A 16871-nucleotide genomic window follows, 5' to 3' on the forward strand; every position below is an offset into this window, starting at 1 on the left:
TCGAAGTTATAAGATTACTCTTATACTAAAACACGGAAAAAGGACTTTTTATTGTAAAACACCAACTTTTACGATATTAAAAAGTTGTTACAAACTTATTAGTGTTGAATTTTATGAATGGTCTGCTGGCAAAAATTGATATCTTATTAAAGATTTTCCTAATGATTGACTCTAAGGAAGTATTTAAAGAACTTTAAGGTTAATATTCTAAAATTTACTTTGTGAAGAGATATGTATGATTGGGAAAAGTTACCCATAGTCTACGAAGTTCATGTATTTTTTTCTCTTTTCGTTTTATAGTTAGTTCCTGAAGATTTAGGTTTATAGAGGTCATAATAACAATAATCGAAATCTATCAAAACTATTCTTTTTTGGAAATATAAATATGTATATTAATGTTGGTTTAGCTATATCAAAATGTCAATGCATTTTTATGCTTCTAATCTAAATTCTGTAAAAGAAATTAAGTCATTTACCAACACTTTGTATACTATATGACAAAAACAAATCAACGTGTTTTGTTATCCGTAACTTTCAGTTACCATCAACAAGTAGCGGCCAAAACAAAAACATCAAGCAACTAGTAACTGGCAAACCAAATGCACAACATGAAACAATACGAATGGAAAATAGAGCAAATCGAATTAAAAGTAGACATCAAACCTAGATATAGAATGTATCTCAAACATCAAATTTATAATGGAGGGTGAGCAAGAGAAACGTAGATACAGATTCATGCACTCTCAAACATACTAAACGAATATGACAGCAATGTTGCCAGATTTGCCAGAAAATCGTCATTATGCCAGTGTGAATAATTATCTATTGACGATTTGACGTTTTTATACCCTCCACCACCATCAGTGGTGATAGAGGGTATATATAACTTTGTCATTCCGTGTGTAACACCAAGAAATATTCATCTGAGACCCAACAAAGTATATATATTCTGGGTCCTTATGAAATTCTGAGTCGATTTAGCTATGTCCGTCTGTACGTCCGTCCGTCCGTCTGTCTGTGTAAAACACGCTCACGTTAAAACGAAGCAATATAATTTAACCAAATTCACCCAAAAACATTAATTATTATCCGGTACAGTTTGGTATTGAAAATGAGCAAAATCGGTTCACATTGGGAAAAGTTATGAATCAAAATTTAAAACAACCTCGAAAAAAATAAGCATTTTTTACACATTCTGATGTAATTTTCTCGAAAACTATGCAAGATAATTTCATGAAAGTCATCATACATTCGTTTCTATACAAGATATTTATTTCTGCTGAAAATTGACAGCATCGGTCCATAATTTCATATACCTCCCATACAAAAGTGCATATTACCGGAAAATGAGTTTTTTGTTAATAACTTCCGTCAGAATGTTGATATCTTCACAAAATTTTACAAATTAAAATCTTATGTTAATAAAATTCATTGACAGAAAAAATTTTCTGGATCGGTCCATAATTGGACATAGCTCCCATACAAGGTCCCCTCCCGAAAATCACTTAAACGCGCATAACTCATTACTAAATTAAGATATCCATATAAAATTTGGAATAAGTATTGCTCATATACACAGAAATATTACTGTGAAAGTTTTTTCCGATCGGTCCATAATTGGTCATAGCTCCCATATAAGGTTCCCTCCCGAAAATCACTTAAACGCACATAACTCATTACTAAATCAAGATATCCATATAAAATTTGGAATAAGTATTGCTCATATGCACAGAAATATTACTATGAAATTTTTTTCCGATCGGTCCATAATTGGTCATAGCTCCCATACAAGGACCCTCCCCGAAAATCACTTTAAACGTGCATAACTTATTACTAAAATAAGATATCCATATAAAATTTGGAATAAGTATTACTCATATGCACAGAAATATTACTGTGAAATTTTTTTCCGATCGGTCCATAATTGGTCATAGCTCCCATACAAGGTCCCCTCCCGAAAATCACTTAAACGCACATAACTCATTACTAAATCAATATATCCATATAAAATTTGGTACAAGTATTGCTCACATATACTGAAATATTACTATGAAATTTTTTTCCGATCGGTCCATAATTGGGCATAGCTCCCATACGAGGTCCCCTCCCGAAAATCACTTAAACACACATAACTCATTACTAAATTAAAATATCCATATAAAGTTTGGTACAAGTATTGCTCATATGCACAGAAATACTACTATGAATTTTTTTCCGATCGGTCCATAATTGGTCATAGCTCCCATACAAGGTCCCTTCCTGAAAATCACTTAAACACACATAACTCGTTACTAAATTAAAATATCCATATAAAATTTGGTACATGTTTTGCTCTCACATATATAAATATTACTATGAATTTTTTTTCCGATCGGTCCATAATTGGTCATAGCTCCCGTACAAGGTCCCCTTCCGAAAATCACTTAAACGCACATAACTCATTACTATATTAAGATATCCATATAAAATTTGGTACAAGTATTGTTCACATATACAGACATAATATTATGGAATTTTTTTCCGATCGGTCCATAATTGGTCATAGCTCCCGTACAAGGTCCCCTTCCGAAAATCACTTAAACGCACATAACTCATTACTAAATTAAGATATCCATATAAAATTTGGTACAAGTATTGTTCACATATACAGACATAATATTATGGAAGTTTTTTTCGGATCGGTCCATAATTGGTCATAGCTCCCATACAAGGTCCCCTCCCGAAAATCACTTAAACGCATATAACTCATTACAAAATATTGATATATAAATATTTAGCACAAATATTAGAAAAGTATTAATATAAAAGTAGCTGGTGGAGGGTATTTAAGATTCGGCTCAGCCGAATATAGCACTCTAACTTGTTAAGTTTAAGTTTTTGGACTAGCACTCAGGGGCTGACGATTTTTCCTCGGAATTTAACGATTTTGCACAGAAATAATCTGGCAACAATGCATAACAGCATAATAACACACTGATACTCACAAATACCAGCGAAGAAGTATGGGCTAGAGACAACAACAAAGTAAAGTTAAGAAAATATAGCAAATAATAACAAACAAAAACCTTAGTCGCTCTCTGAGCGTTAACTTGAACGGTCTTTGAAAGCGGAAACACTTTACTGGAAAACATTCAAGATAAATTTTCGAATCGGAATTCAATAGAAAATTTGATAAACAAAATTGGGTTGAAATAAAAGATACCAGGAAATTTGTTTATATGAAGAAAATACAAGTGATAATTCTAAAAAAAAAAACAAAATAGAATAAATGGATTGTGTAGATTGAAACCCAAATAAAATTTTCTTGTTTTTCTTTTTCAACAAAGAAGTAGAAAAACGAAAATGTCCAGAGAATTTGCTCTGAAAATGTTAAGAATTTGTAATCAAAATATTTGTATATATGCAAGTAGCAAGAAAACCAAAATGTGCCTTAAATATTTAAGAGCTTTTATAAAAGAGTTATATGTAAATTATAAACAGTATAATAATGTCGATGTGAATGTAAAACACATTTCTCATTTTTCTTAAAAATATATAAATATGAAAGAATATTAAAATGTGAAGAGAGAAAAAATTGTGCCATTAAGTATCTATCACACAACCCTTTTTAAAACTTAAAGTAATAAAAATATAATATCTTCATTAAATACAAAAACAACAAACTAAATAAAAACTCTCACGTGAAATAAGCAAAATGCCTAAAATTATAATTCTAAAAATTAAAGAATAATTTCTTATTTGAAATAGATAATGGATGAAGTGGTAAGATAAATTTTCACATTCGGCGGGAACATCAGCAACTACCATTTTTGACTGAGACTTTGGTGCGTGTATCTATAATATGAAAGAATGGAGGTGATATAATTGATTAATTTCAACCCTTTTCAATGCTTTTAGTTTATTAAAATCGAACTGATTCTAATATGAGTTTTAAAAGTTAATGTAATAATTTTCTTAATTTCAACTATTTCCGTGTAAAAATAAAAAAAGGTCCTTTTAAGGGCCAGAATACTATTACATTAAAAGAGTAAGATTTTGTTTCAATAAGAAGAGAGAAAAAAACTCTCATTACAAAGTTAGTGGTTAATAAACTGAATCCTACACATTAACAAATGTCAAAATGTCTAAAGGTTTACAATATATTGCTGTAGACGTATGAGTAATAACAAATGCAAAACATGAATAAGTATAAAATATACATAAGCTTCAAAAAGTGAACAAAAGGAATTAAGGTACTTACAACCGAACGGCACATAACTTTAGGTGAACTGACCAAAGCGGTTATAGGACACGTCATAAATGTATATCGCATATCAGATACAGAATATGTCGAAAATTTTTAAACACTGAGCCCAGATAGAATGTCTTGGTCAAGCGGAACTTTTCTCACGAACACTGATTGGGAAATTCTTAGAAATTACGACCAGGAAACTGAGTTTTAGAACATTGAACGATAATACATTCAGAGAACACTATGATGTTTGTTTTAAATATTACTACCTGACGATTAGAAATACTGTTGCTAATTACAATTATTACCACCATGAGTTGGTCTGTCTTCCCTATATAACTACTTTATAGTTTAATAATTTGAATATATTATTTGGTTTTAAAAGTGTTTCGTTAATAAAAACTAAATCTATTTGTTTTTCTTTCAAAACGTATTCTAATTGATGTACATATTGATGAGCATAACATGAATAGTGGTTCATTATATCCTACACCACTATAGTGGGGAGGTATTATGCATTTGTGCTGATGTTTGTAACATCCAAAAATATTGATCCTACATCCACCAATTGGCCAGAATCACTTCCTGAGTCGATTAAGCTATGTCCGTCCGTCTGTGTGTCTATGAAAACTTTGTGCGCAAGCTTTTAAGATAATTTGATAAAATTTGGCACGTACGCTTCTTATGGTCCAATATATCACCAAGTCCCCATATAACCGGATCCGCCGAATAGGGCTTTTGAGCTCATAACTATGCTAAATGTTCTAGTATTTCAACAAAAATTGGCAAAACTTAGCAAAACTTATAAGTCTTAATAATTGTAGCGATTTTCGTAAATATCGCGCATTATTTGACCTTAGCCCCATAAACAGTAACCTTCAGAAAATTACTTGAATGTCCACAATTCACTTATAAACACTAGTATCATAATAAAATTTGGCGCAAACAAGTTTAATATAAACATAAATCTCGAGAATAGATTTTATAGAATAGATATATATATAGCCCCCATATAACCGGACCTTTCCGATTTGGTGTTTTAGCTTATAACTATGTCAACTATACTACCATCTTTCCAAAAATCGGCACAACTAAGTTTGATATAAATATAAATAAAACCAACGATTTTCGTAATGATTGGGAATCATTTTACCCTAGCCCCCATACAAAGTCCCCTTTAGAAAATGACTTGAATGTCCACTATTCACTATTAAACACTAGTATCACGATGAAATTCGGTACAAATGACTTTTATGGAAATATAAATCCTGATTTGATAAAGCTATGTTTTATACAATCCTTAATGGCCTTGCTGAATGTCATAAAAATCGGTCCTTATTATACCTCATATATATGTATATCCATCCATCAAATTTTATGCTTTTTTCATTAAATCAGTTTTTCTTCAATAAGTTTGAAACAAGGAAAAATTCCATTTAAATTCTTTCCCAGCAAAAACTAGGTAATGGCTTTCAATTGTAATTACTTACCTAACTACATACTTTTCAATGACTACTACATATCGTCTGGATTACATAGAAGTAGTTTAATAAGGTCTTACTAATAATGTGTTATATAAATACTTTCTAATTCATTAGTTATCTTGCCAGTGAAGATATAGAAGCTGTATACGTTTTTTCATGCGAATTACAATGACTACTTTTTCTAATTACTTGTAATCGTTTGTGGTAAGTACTTGCCTCCAATGACATCACCGTGTTAAAATAATGACTTAAAATGCTATTGTGTAAGTAAATTTTACCATTTTAACTCCTTACATGGTAATGAAAGTTTTTACTGGGTTATTATTGAAAATGAATCACTTTTTATATTCGTAATTGGTGTAGGGTATCATATGGTCGCCAACGCCGGACTATAGATTATTGCTTGTTTTTTGTTGGGATATTGTTTTCACCCTTAAGGTACATACAATTAATATGTATGTATTTGTTTTCCTATCATTACTATGTATGATAAATATGTAACTTTTATTCGAAATAAATATAACGTATACGTAACCATGACTTTGTTCATTTTTCGAATGTAAACAAATATTTGTAATTGTGACAATTTTATAATCTATTCAACATACAAACGTCTTGTTTGAACATTTGTTACTCCTTCGTGGGTAAAGTTTACATACATACATATATTCTTTGAGGAAGCAAGAAAAACAAAACTTCCTTAAAACGTTTTAATTATGATAAGGAAGATTATTGTAACATTATATTTATTACAATTTTATTAAAAAATACATATGTACATATATATATTTTGATACCTTTTATATATTTAAAAATTTTGTAGGATTCGTGTGTTTTTACCTAATATGTATTTATTGTAAACAATTCAACTGTTGCTTCGTTCGTTTAACTAAAAATTCAATCAACACATCTGTATTATTTCTGTGGTGTCATGTTGAATTGAAAATCTCATGTTTTAGCGCCAAAATTTTAATACCTTAAAATCGATAAACTTTCTCAGTTGTGGTTTTGTGAGACTGATAAATTAAGTAGTCGTGGAAAATATTAAAACAAAACGTACACTTTAAAAATTACTTTAGATTCTATAGCATACTTTAAGGAGCTGATATAATTTTTTTTACTATGGAAACGAAATTTAAACTACAATTTATAATCTGGTGTATAGTTTAGGTTATGTGGGTTGCTCGTTGCCATGTGGCCCATTGTAGTATCTTTAGAATTACCATCCCCTTATGTTGAGAGTTTATACATAAGGAAGAATGGTTTCCGTCCCTAATTTCCTTTACTATGTAGTTCCTGTGTGTTTATATGTACTAGTTGGACATCTCTGAGACAGTCCAAACCTCTTTCTGTCTTTGAACCATGAGTGTAGATTAAGATCACGTCATCACTTAGGACAGTGTTTGTGGTCCATTCATTTCTTGTCGGTTTTCTGGTCCTGAAAGACCTATTAAAGTGTATAGGTACTAAATATGTAGTTCGTTTCCTGCCCCATGATTGGCCTACCTACCTTTTGTAGACTGGTAACCTATACGATCATGTTTCAGTCCGTTCAACTGTTTAAGTCGTGAGCAGATTTTATATGCATTTAATCTTTGTACCTTCTTTAGAGTAGAGAGGTGAGTCTTGGTATCTACCGCTCTCCACCAAACAAAAGTCCCGTACGTCAAAATTGGTCTTATGGCCGCGGTGTACATCTAGTGTACAATGTATGGCTTAAGACCCTATCTTTTCCTAAAGGTTTTCTTACTTATATGGAAGGCACATAGTGCTTTCTTCATTTGACGTTTCCATGAGAGCTTAGAGTTAAAGTTAGAATGAAGATTCGATATAACCAAAAACAGCACCTTAAATTGTTTTGGCTTAATTTGTAGTTCAATGTCTTTTTTTGCCACCATTAAGTAATTGCAAGGATTTCCCATGTTACCAAAATATTTTGGGACGACTTATTTTAAATTTTGAAAGTTTGGATACCTTTAAAAACTATTTTTAGATTTTCTTTTGTTTATGGCCTCATTTTGCAAATTAAAAGACTTTTCGTACATACCCAGCAAAAAAAGACGTGCAAAAAAGTAGTAAATGCATGGGTTGAACTGATAATGAACTGGTTCATATTTAGGGGAAACATGCATGATTTTAACATTAGCGTGTCATTGGCATGCATGGGTTCGTATTTGCAAAAATAGTTCGTCATTTAAATGAGTTCTTATAAACAATGAATATTCGATGATTCTCAAGCGAATTTTCATTGGTGCACTATATTTATTTAAAAATGCATTAATGGTATTTCGATTTAATTATCAATATTTAAATAATTTTTTTGCGTGATATTGATAAAAATAGAATAAGATAAAACATAACTAACTGATTTTGATTGGATTTAAATTCATGCAGAGGAAAAATACCCATTGTGTTTTAAAATCCGTTAAGCAGTCTTGGTTTTTTCCTTCTCTTATTAATGGACTTAATATTACTAATTTTAACAAAAATCTAATAAAAAATTAATGTCATTTTTAATCTTTATTGTATGAAATGCACGTTTTCGTTAAATCTCCTAAGAGAATACCAAATTACAGTAAAATATTACAATTCCTATAGTGGAGTTACATGAGTGAATTTGGGTTCATTTTTCATGCCTTCACTGATGACAAATTTTTTAGAATTTAGGCATGTATTTAAAAGGCATTAAATAGAATACTTACTAAAGAAATCATGAAAATATCCCTTCTTCTTTAACAACTTCAAAATTTTTTTGCTGGGTATCAATCATTCGAGTATTACATAACATCTGTATGTACATATGTATATTAGAGTGACACCAATTGTAGAAAGCAGAAGAAGTTGTCAGAGAAAGTTTATTTATAAATCAATTTAACATATTAAGTAAGTATGTATATTAAATGTTCAATGTTCATTTATATATCGAGCCCTTTTCGCACAAAAGACGTAACCGACAAAAACTAAATTTTACAGGAGAGCATTTTTTTAATTATCTTCGAAGTAGAACATAGCATTATTCCAAAACTCCGTTAATAAATATTATTACATCTATTGTAGGATGCAGTTTGTTTCGATTTTATATTGACGCTATATCCGATTTTTTTGTCGCTTACGTCTTTTTTGCCGAGACAAATTTTTATGATATAAACAATGTTGAGGCGGTTACGTCTAAATTCTCTGTCTAAAAAAATTAATTTTTGTGTATATCTCTATATATTATGCATAAATCTGAAAATTAAGATTGTAATAAATATTTTTTCATAAGATTTTAAGATCATCTAGCGATGTCTGTACTTCAGTCTTTTTGTTGAAAACCGGATAGGTTCCGAACGTTATGAGCTAGAGTGATGAAAATCTCCAAAAATGCTTATTGATGACAAATGTTGTTTTGTGTTAATAATGGGCAAAATCGGTTCATGATTTCACTTAGCCCCCATACAAGTGCCCCCCCGATTATAGTTAAAACATTCATAAATATGTTGTTTATGTAGCAATCGCTATAAAATGTTGAATAAGTCAGTTATATATACCTGTAAATTATGTTGGGAAGTATGACAGATGTCAGGCAATATTTGACCCTATCGACCCTTTAAGACAATGATTTTATGACCATAGCTGTCTTAAAAATATCAGTATAGCAACGAAATTTGATGTATGATGATGTTTTAGGATGGGTTCCTATGCCCCTCATACAGAAAATAAGTTTACAGTTAATAAATCTTTCAAAAATTAAGAAAGTATGTTGAAATTCTACAAAAAACATTTGTTTTCAAAACTAATCACGCGTTTAAATTCTATAGACCTCGGTGCACAATTAACCAAATCCCTTGTTAAAGGCCGTATTCTGAAAATCACCCTGATGTCCACATTAATATCCATACATGGTAGTACAATTCACCATATATCGAATAAATAAGTAAATTCTGGTACTATTGATTCATTAAGAGTCCATATACAGGTCCGTCTTCCGAAATCCCCAAATTTACAACCAAATATAAGATTTGGTTAAATATTAGTAATATAAATGCAATGTAATTAGTAATTAGAATGAACTAAATTCATAAAAAATTAAAGAAAATTATAAATTTCAGCACATAAATTGCAATGGCATAGTGATAATTACATGAATTTATTACAATTATACTCAGATATGTTGCATTTCATTCACAAACAAATTTAATACGTTAATTTGTTCAAAATTTTTCTACGAATTTAATATATTTTAAAAGAAAATTTAGACGTAACCGACACCTTGCTGTTACAAAATTCATAAACAGAAAATAAATGTGTATTTACGTCTTTTTTCTTTTTCTTGTAAAGTTGAAACCATTGGATCTGTAGCTACGAAATTTTCAGAGATGATGCTAAAAGACCTAAATTATCGATTTCTATAAAAAAACGAAAATCGAAAATCAAGTCGCTTACGTCCATTTTGCAAAAAGGGCTCGATATGTTCATGCAGTTCACATATATAAATGAAGTAAAATTTCTATTTTGTTATTCTCCTGAGGAATGGTGCCATTCTAATATTCATATTCAAATCCTATGTTTGTGTCTTTTGTCAATATGTTGTTGTGTTTAGTTAGTTGATGAAACCAGCTTCATAGGAATGACTATCTGACAGTTTCAATTTGTGAAAATGAAAAGAAAACATACATACTTATATTTTCTCATTATTCTGATCATGTCTAGGTAAATATTTTCAACTTCAAACAAACACAGCTCGATTTTAAAGTTACATGTACAGATATTTTTTAAAGAGTTGATTAAAAGATTCTTAATAGTTTTTGCAGTTGTTCATAAAGCTTATGTTATAACCAGGGAAACCAAAATATGCAAATGCATGTTTTTTGTGGTGCGTCGTATGGACTCATGGATAAGATATTTACACGTTTCAGACCAATTTAAGAATTTTGGCATCGATTTGTTAGAGCATATTTTTGCATATTTTACCCATAAGAGCATAATTTTGCATGATTTGACTTTTTTAGCATATTTAAGGCATATTTTCGAGTTTTTAGAGCATATTTTACTCTTTTAGTGCATATTTTGATGTTTTCGCTTTTTTTCGTTTTTGTACATTTTTAATTTTCTTTTCAAAACTTTATTTAAAAAAAATAAAATATTTTTTTTTATTTTTTTTTTTTAATTTTTTAGCCTATTTTACAAGAACTTGAAAACTGCAAAAAATACATTACTCTCATGAAAACCAATGTTATAGTTTTTTATTCAATAAAGCATAACATTTTAAATCGGACATAAAACCGATTACTTTTGATTTCATGAGACCAATCCATTTTTATAGTTTAAAAAACTAATTATTGGAATTTATGACAACACCGATTAAAATGTCAGTTTAAAAGCTATGAATACAATTGTAAGAAATGTGTCAAACTTTGTCGTTTGAAATATTTTTTTTGGGGACCAAATGGACCAAATGGTTTTATTTATTTATTGGTTATCTGAACGTAAAACGGAATTCTATTAAACTAGTTCTTCAAACTATGAGATGAAACATTTATAAAAAAATCTTGTAGGATATAGAATATGACATTAAACATTTATTATTTCATTACAATTTCAGTCTTTTTGAGCTTTTCAATGTTAAAAAATAATTAAATTTTTGTTTTTGGAGCATATATTTTAAATTTTAAGAGCATATTTTGAGTTTTTTACGGCATATTTAAAGCGCTTAAAACACTTTTTTTAGAGCATGTTTTCGGTTTCCCTGGTTATAACATATAACTAAATCACCTAATTTAGTTTATAAGTTATTCTTGAAAATGCTTGATAATTTATGCTTTTGGTTGTTTTCTGTTTTAGACATTGAAATTTTCATTGAAATGACAAGTGGTTTCCTTAAAGTTTTTTAAACAGTTTTAAAAGAAATAAAATATTATTTTTGAAGTTAAAAATTTCACTTACATATATGTATTTCAATTGTAGTATTTAATCTCTTATTTCAATTTGAACCACAAAATGCAGTTAATCAATTTAACAAAAGAGGTTCAGTTTTACATTTTATGTTAAGTTAAAAAAAAAATATGCAATTAATCATATGTTTATGTGTGTGATACTTGTAGTTTTAAAATTTATGGTTAAACTAGAATGTGAAATGCACAATACTAATACAAAATCCTGAAAAGAGAGAAATATTTTCAAAACAAATCAAAATGAAACTAGAACAAAATAACATTTACAAAAATTATGAAGAAAGGATACTTTTAATGGATTTAGAATTAGTTTTTTCGTTTAACGAACATTGTGGTGACATTTAAAAATTAACTTAAAGCATGTATATTTCATAGAAAGTTACACTAGATTAAATTAGAAGGGGCATTACTTCCCGATTTGGGATCTTTAGGCAGTTTATTTCATACATGAATGTTGTTATAAAGCACTTTTATTAAGCGAGGTTTTATGATTCTCCCTCTAATAGTGTTATTAAACGCTTTGTCCTGATATGTTTACCCAGCAGCGAGCAAAGAATAACCTTGTAGAATATCATATAAAGATTCAGGGCCAATAAATGATCGACGAGCACTTCTATTTGCCCGTTCATTGCCTGGTATTCAACACAATGGTAATTTATTGTGTATTTCTTATTCACTCATTGATGACATTAAAATTGCAATGCCAGATCTAACTTTATACAGCTAAATGGGCTAATATATAAATCCTGTAATATTCCGAGATAATTTATCAGTTTCAATATCTTGATCAGCATTTCTTCGCCGCAATGTCTTTGATGGATGGATCCCTTTTTGATGGATGGATCGAAAACCAAAGTTGGTCACGAAATCGAGTCGTTCATGTGTGGTTCCAAGTCAACAGTTTTCAATCTGGCAAAAATTTCTGATTTACAAGTTTCATTCTTAATAAGAATGTTTGTTCAAAGGTGCAGAAATATAACACGATGATGATAAACCTTGTCATCAGGCAAGGGCAGTACGAATATGCTAGCATGGTATTTATTATGTATTACCATGTACTACCTAATAGTCTTTGGCAATAGTTACAGAGATTTACGCCATGTGAGTGGCACAATAGTAGTTCTAGGTTGATTGTTAGCCTTCTATCCACCATTTGTCTGTTGTCTTTATTGCCTGATGCATCCTTTATGATAAGGTTACTTCATAGAAACGGTAAAGTCTATAATTCTGGATAAGTTCGATGCTGTTGCAAAGCAACAGACAACAGAGAAGTGACTGAGGGGCTAAGCGTTGGAAATAAGTTGGTGTCAAGTGTATATAATATGGGATGGATGTAGGGATGTGCGAGCCCCATCCATCCGTATACCTAGAGTGAGTGTGTTGGATTTTTTCTCGGATGAATAAAAAGTACGCTGGATTGAATGGTGATGGATGTTAGGTGATACCTTTCCTTCTTACCTTATCCTTCCTGAAAATACCCGGATTTTCAGCGTTTAATCTGTTGATAACAGTGTGTTCTCTGTTAGTAAGAAGAAGTCTTCGGCTTATTTGATGGATTCGTATTTAGGTCTACTGATTACGATTCTAGGTGCTGCTGTTGTTAAATTAACAGACAAACCATCCAATATGCGTGGTTGTAAACGGAAGTGATGATTTTTCATCATGGAAGTTATGCAACGGGCAGCAATAGTCGGTGATAAGAAGGGTCGAGTACTAGAGCAAAGTGCTTGTACATGCAACTGTAGAAGCATGTACAAAAATTGAAACCGGCGTGTAAGATACACAATGGGGCGGTGGTGGATTAAAAATTGCAAATAAATGGCCTTCAATATAAATTCAGCTTATAAGAGGTGGGTATTTGAGAATCGTGACACTCTGACTTGTTATAATTGATAGAAAATATTTTTTATATCATCCACCACCATCAGTGGTGATAGAGGGTATATATAAGTTTATCATTCCGTTTGTAACACAAAGAAATTTTCTTCTGAGACCCAACAAAGTATATATATTCTGGGTCCTTATGAAATTCTGAGTTGATTTAGCTATGTCCGTCTGTCTGGTTAAAACACGCTCACGTTAAAACTAAGCAAATGAAATTAACCAAATTCTCTGAGAATATTCATTGTTTTCCTAAGCAATTTGGTATTGAAAATCAGAAACATCGGTTCATAACTTAAAAAGGGTATTAGTAAAAATTTCAGACTACATCGAAAAAAAAAGTTTTTTTCCTAATTCTTGAGTAGGTTTCTTAGAAACAACCAAAGATAATTAACACGTTATTTTTTTCTGCCAGAGATCAAGTATGTTAAAACTCATAACAATTGATCCAATATTTCCTATAGACCCCATACAAAGGTATATATTCCCGGTAATTAGTTTATCATTAATAACTCCCTCAAATATATTGATATCAACACAAATTTTGGATATGTAAATATAATATGAATAAAAACCATACTGTCAACGTAGATCTTAGTCGTTTTATAATTAGTCATAGCTCCCATATAAGGTCCACTTCCGAAAATCACTTAAACACAAATATGTCATTGTGAAATAAAGCTATCTCGATAAAATTCGACACAAATATGTTTTGTTTATATATGAAACACTCTACGTTTTTTTTCGGATAGGGCCATAATTGGTCATATCTCCCATATAAGGTCCTCTTCCGAAAATCACCAAAACGCATATATTTCATCAAATAATAAAGCTATCGGGATAAAGTACGACTTGAGTATGTTTATTGTGCATATAAATCATTCTACCAAATTCTTTCCGAATCGGTCCATAATTGGTAATAGCTCCCATTTAAGGTCCACTTCAAAAAATCACTTAAACGCACATATTCTATTATCCAATAAAGCTATCTTGATAAAATTCGACACAAATATATTTTGTGTACATGTGAATTCTCTAAGAATTTTTTCCGGATAGGCTCGTAATTGGTCATATATAATGTCCACTTCCGAAAATCACTTAAACGCATATATTTCATTAATTAATAAATCTTTTGAAGTAAAATTCGACTTAATTTTTTTTGACATTTAAATCATATGTATATAAAATTTTTTTCGATCTATAATTGGTCCCAACTTCCATATAAGGACCATTTACGAAAATTACTTATATGCACATTGATAATCAAAGTTATTGGAATAAAATTCGAAATAAATGTGTATTTGGTATATATAAATTATTATACGGAATTTTTCCGGATCGGTCCATAAGTTGTCTTAGCTCCCAAATAAGGTTTATTTCTGAAAATTACTTAATACCACTTAATTCGTTATTAATTAAATGTTTATATTCGGACAAAATTCGATATGAGTATATTCTGTGTATAGATAAATCATATTAAAATGTTTTCGAAATGGCCTATATTTTCTGGACCTAATCAAAGTTAGTACGATATATTTATAAATGTTAGTACATACCGTCACTAGAATGGGTTTTAATAAAAAGTAGCTTGCTGGTGAAGGGTATTTAATATTCGGCATAGCCGAATATAACACTATAACATGTTTTTATTTTTTTCTAACAATATTTAAAAGTTGTTGTAAACTGAATGACAAACTTAAAGAAAAATGTGTTAATTAAATTTTGCACAAAAACTCTTTATTATCTACTTAGCGACGACACCTCTGTTCGCAAATTTCACGTGTACACCAACGATTATTGCTGCCACCACAACCCCAGTAATGAAATGGTTGACACTGTCTAGTACGTGTATCGTAATTCCACATAATACGGGCAAAACAACGTCGACCAGGCCAACCGCCACTTCGGGAACCGGTACAAGCAGGACTACCTAAAATATAGATTTAATTTAAAAATGGCCAAAAACGCTATTAAATTTATTTATAAACTTACGTGGACTTCCACGACATCCCTGAGCAGAGCTATACGTCACTAGAAATGCCAATAATAAAGCTAAGATTTTATAAATTTTCATATTATTTAACAAATTGTGAATTATTGGAATATTAATGATTTAATACTAAAGATTGTTGGAGTATGTATTTATATTAAGAATAAATCGCTTATTGTTTTAAAAGAAAGTTTGTTTTATGAGACGAAAAGAACGGAGTTTGAACAAGTGTTCTTTTCTTTAAATTATTTAATTGTATTTGTTTAAAGTAGGTTTTTATTTTAATTACATTCAAACATAATCATGAAAATATGAAATTTTAACTTCCAAATTTTAAAACAGATGTTATGAAGTAAAAGTAGGAATCTTTGTTCAAATATCATCAATAAAACACTTGTTTATATATATTGTTTAATTAGTTAATTGTTAATGATTTATTTTAAATAAATTATTAACTTTTTTTATATTTTAACCAGATGTCTGTTTGTAAAGAATATCAACTAATATTCGGTGTATCGAAATTTGCTTTCAAAACTTTTAAACAATAAATTTAAACAGAAGACCGTTATATTTAAATGCCACTCAATTTCATATAAATACTGATAACATCAGCTAAATTATATCATTATCAATTTATTAAATATTAATTAATTGTTCACTGAAAAAAAACGAAATGAAATTCTTGCATATTTTAACTTTATTGTTGGTGGCTTTAGTGGCTTATACCTCGGCCCAAAGATGTGTGGGTAGACCACGTAAGTTGACTTTATATTAAACTATTAATAAATATTATTTATTAATTTCGAATCAATCTTTACAGGTAATCCTTCTTGTACTGGCGCTCGCAATTTGGGTCGCCGTGGACGCGGCTGCACTCCTCGCACTATGTGGCATTGGGATGCTCGTTCTCGTCAATGTCGTGAAATGCGTTACTTGGGTTGTGGTGGCAACAACAATCGTTGGTGCACTCGCGCTGCCTGTGAACAGAGATGTCGTCGTTAAGCTGTAGTCTCATTTGAATGTTTTAACTTTTTAGATTTTAATGAAATAAAATTAAATTTGCAAATACATGTTTAAAAAGTTTTCATATTTCATATTTGTATACCAAGTTATACTTTTCATAATCATTATCAAACTTATTGTAAACGGTACACAAGTTAGGATGTTATATTCGGCTATATCGAATCCTATATACCGCCATAAGATAATACCATTTACTAATTTCTTAGATTTATGCTTATGATTTTCAACAAACAGCCTTTATAAAGGTTCAAATTATGGACCAATCTCTGAAGGATTTAAAAGGGAAATTAGTGTTGAAATCAAATCCCCTTTATCGAATTATATATAAT

General features: G+C 30.1%; 2 protein-coding genes across 2 annotated transcripts; one reads left to right on the plus strand and one right to left on the minus strand.

Moving 5' to 3' along the window:
• Positions 1-15124: 15124 nt before the first annotated feature.
• Positions 15125-15638, minus strand: LOC119616063 (proteinase inhibitor-like). The gene is made up of 2 exons (XM_037972210.1): positions 15522-15638; positions 15125-15459 (listed from the first exon to the last, which is right to left on the minus strand). The coding sequence occupies exons 1-2, from the start codon at positions 15601-15603 to the stop codon at positions 15278-15280; spliced, it is 264 nt and encodes an 87-aa protein (XP_037828138.1). The 5' UTR covers positions 15604-15638; the 3' UTR covers positions 15125-15277.
• A 502-nt stretch (positions 15639-16140) lies between these two features.
• Positions 16141-16589, plus strand: LOC119616060 (male accessory gland serine protease inhibitor-like). The gene is made up of 2 exons (XM_037972207.1): positions 16141-16274; positions 16340-16589. Exons 1-2 carry the CDS (start codon positions 16193-16195, stop codon positions 16519-16521), a joined length of 264 nt encoding a protein of 87 aa, XP_037828135.1. The 5' UTR covers positions 16141-16192; the 3' UTR covers positions 16522-16589.
• The last annotated feature ends 282 nt before the right edge of the window (positions 16590-16871 follow it).

This window comes from Lucilia sericata, unplaced genomic scaffold (genome assembly GCF_015586225.1).
Source record: "Lucilia sericata isolate MDLA Ls3-8-SP2 unplaced genomic scaffold, ASM1558622v1 Contig000055F_arrow, whole genome shotgun sequence".
In the NCBI taxonomy this organism is placed as follows: Eukaryota; Metazoa; Arthropoda; class Insecta; order Diptera; family Calliphoridae; genus Lucilia; species Lucilia sericata.

Excerpts from the sequence above, each read along its gene's own strand:
- LOC119616060 (XM_037972207.1), top strand. The coding sequence starts at position 16,193 with ATGAAATTCTTGCATATTTTAACTTTATTGTTGGTGGCTTTAGTGGCT. Across the intron at positions 16,275-16,339 it reads AAGATGTGTGGGTAGACCAC|GTAATCCTTCTTGTACTGGC; the intron begins GTAAGTTGACTT and ends CAATCTTTACAG.
- LOC119616063 (XM_037972210.1), bottom strand. The coding sequence starts at position 15,603 with ATGAAAATTTATAAAATCTTAGCTTTATTATTGGCATTTCTAGTGACG. Across the intron at positions 15,460-15,521 it reads GGGATGTCGTGGAAGTCCAC|GTAGTCCTGCTTGTACCGGT; the intron begins GTAAGTTTATAA and ends TCTATATTTTAG.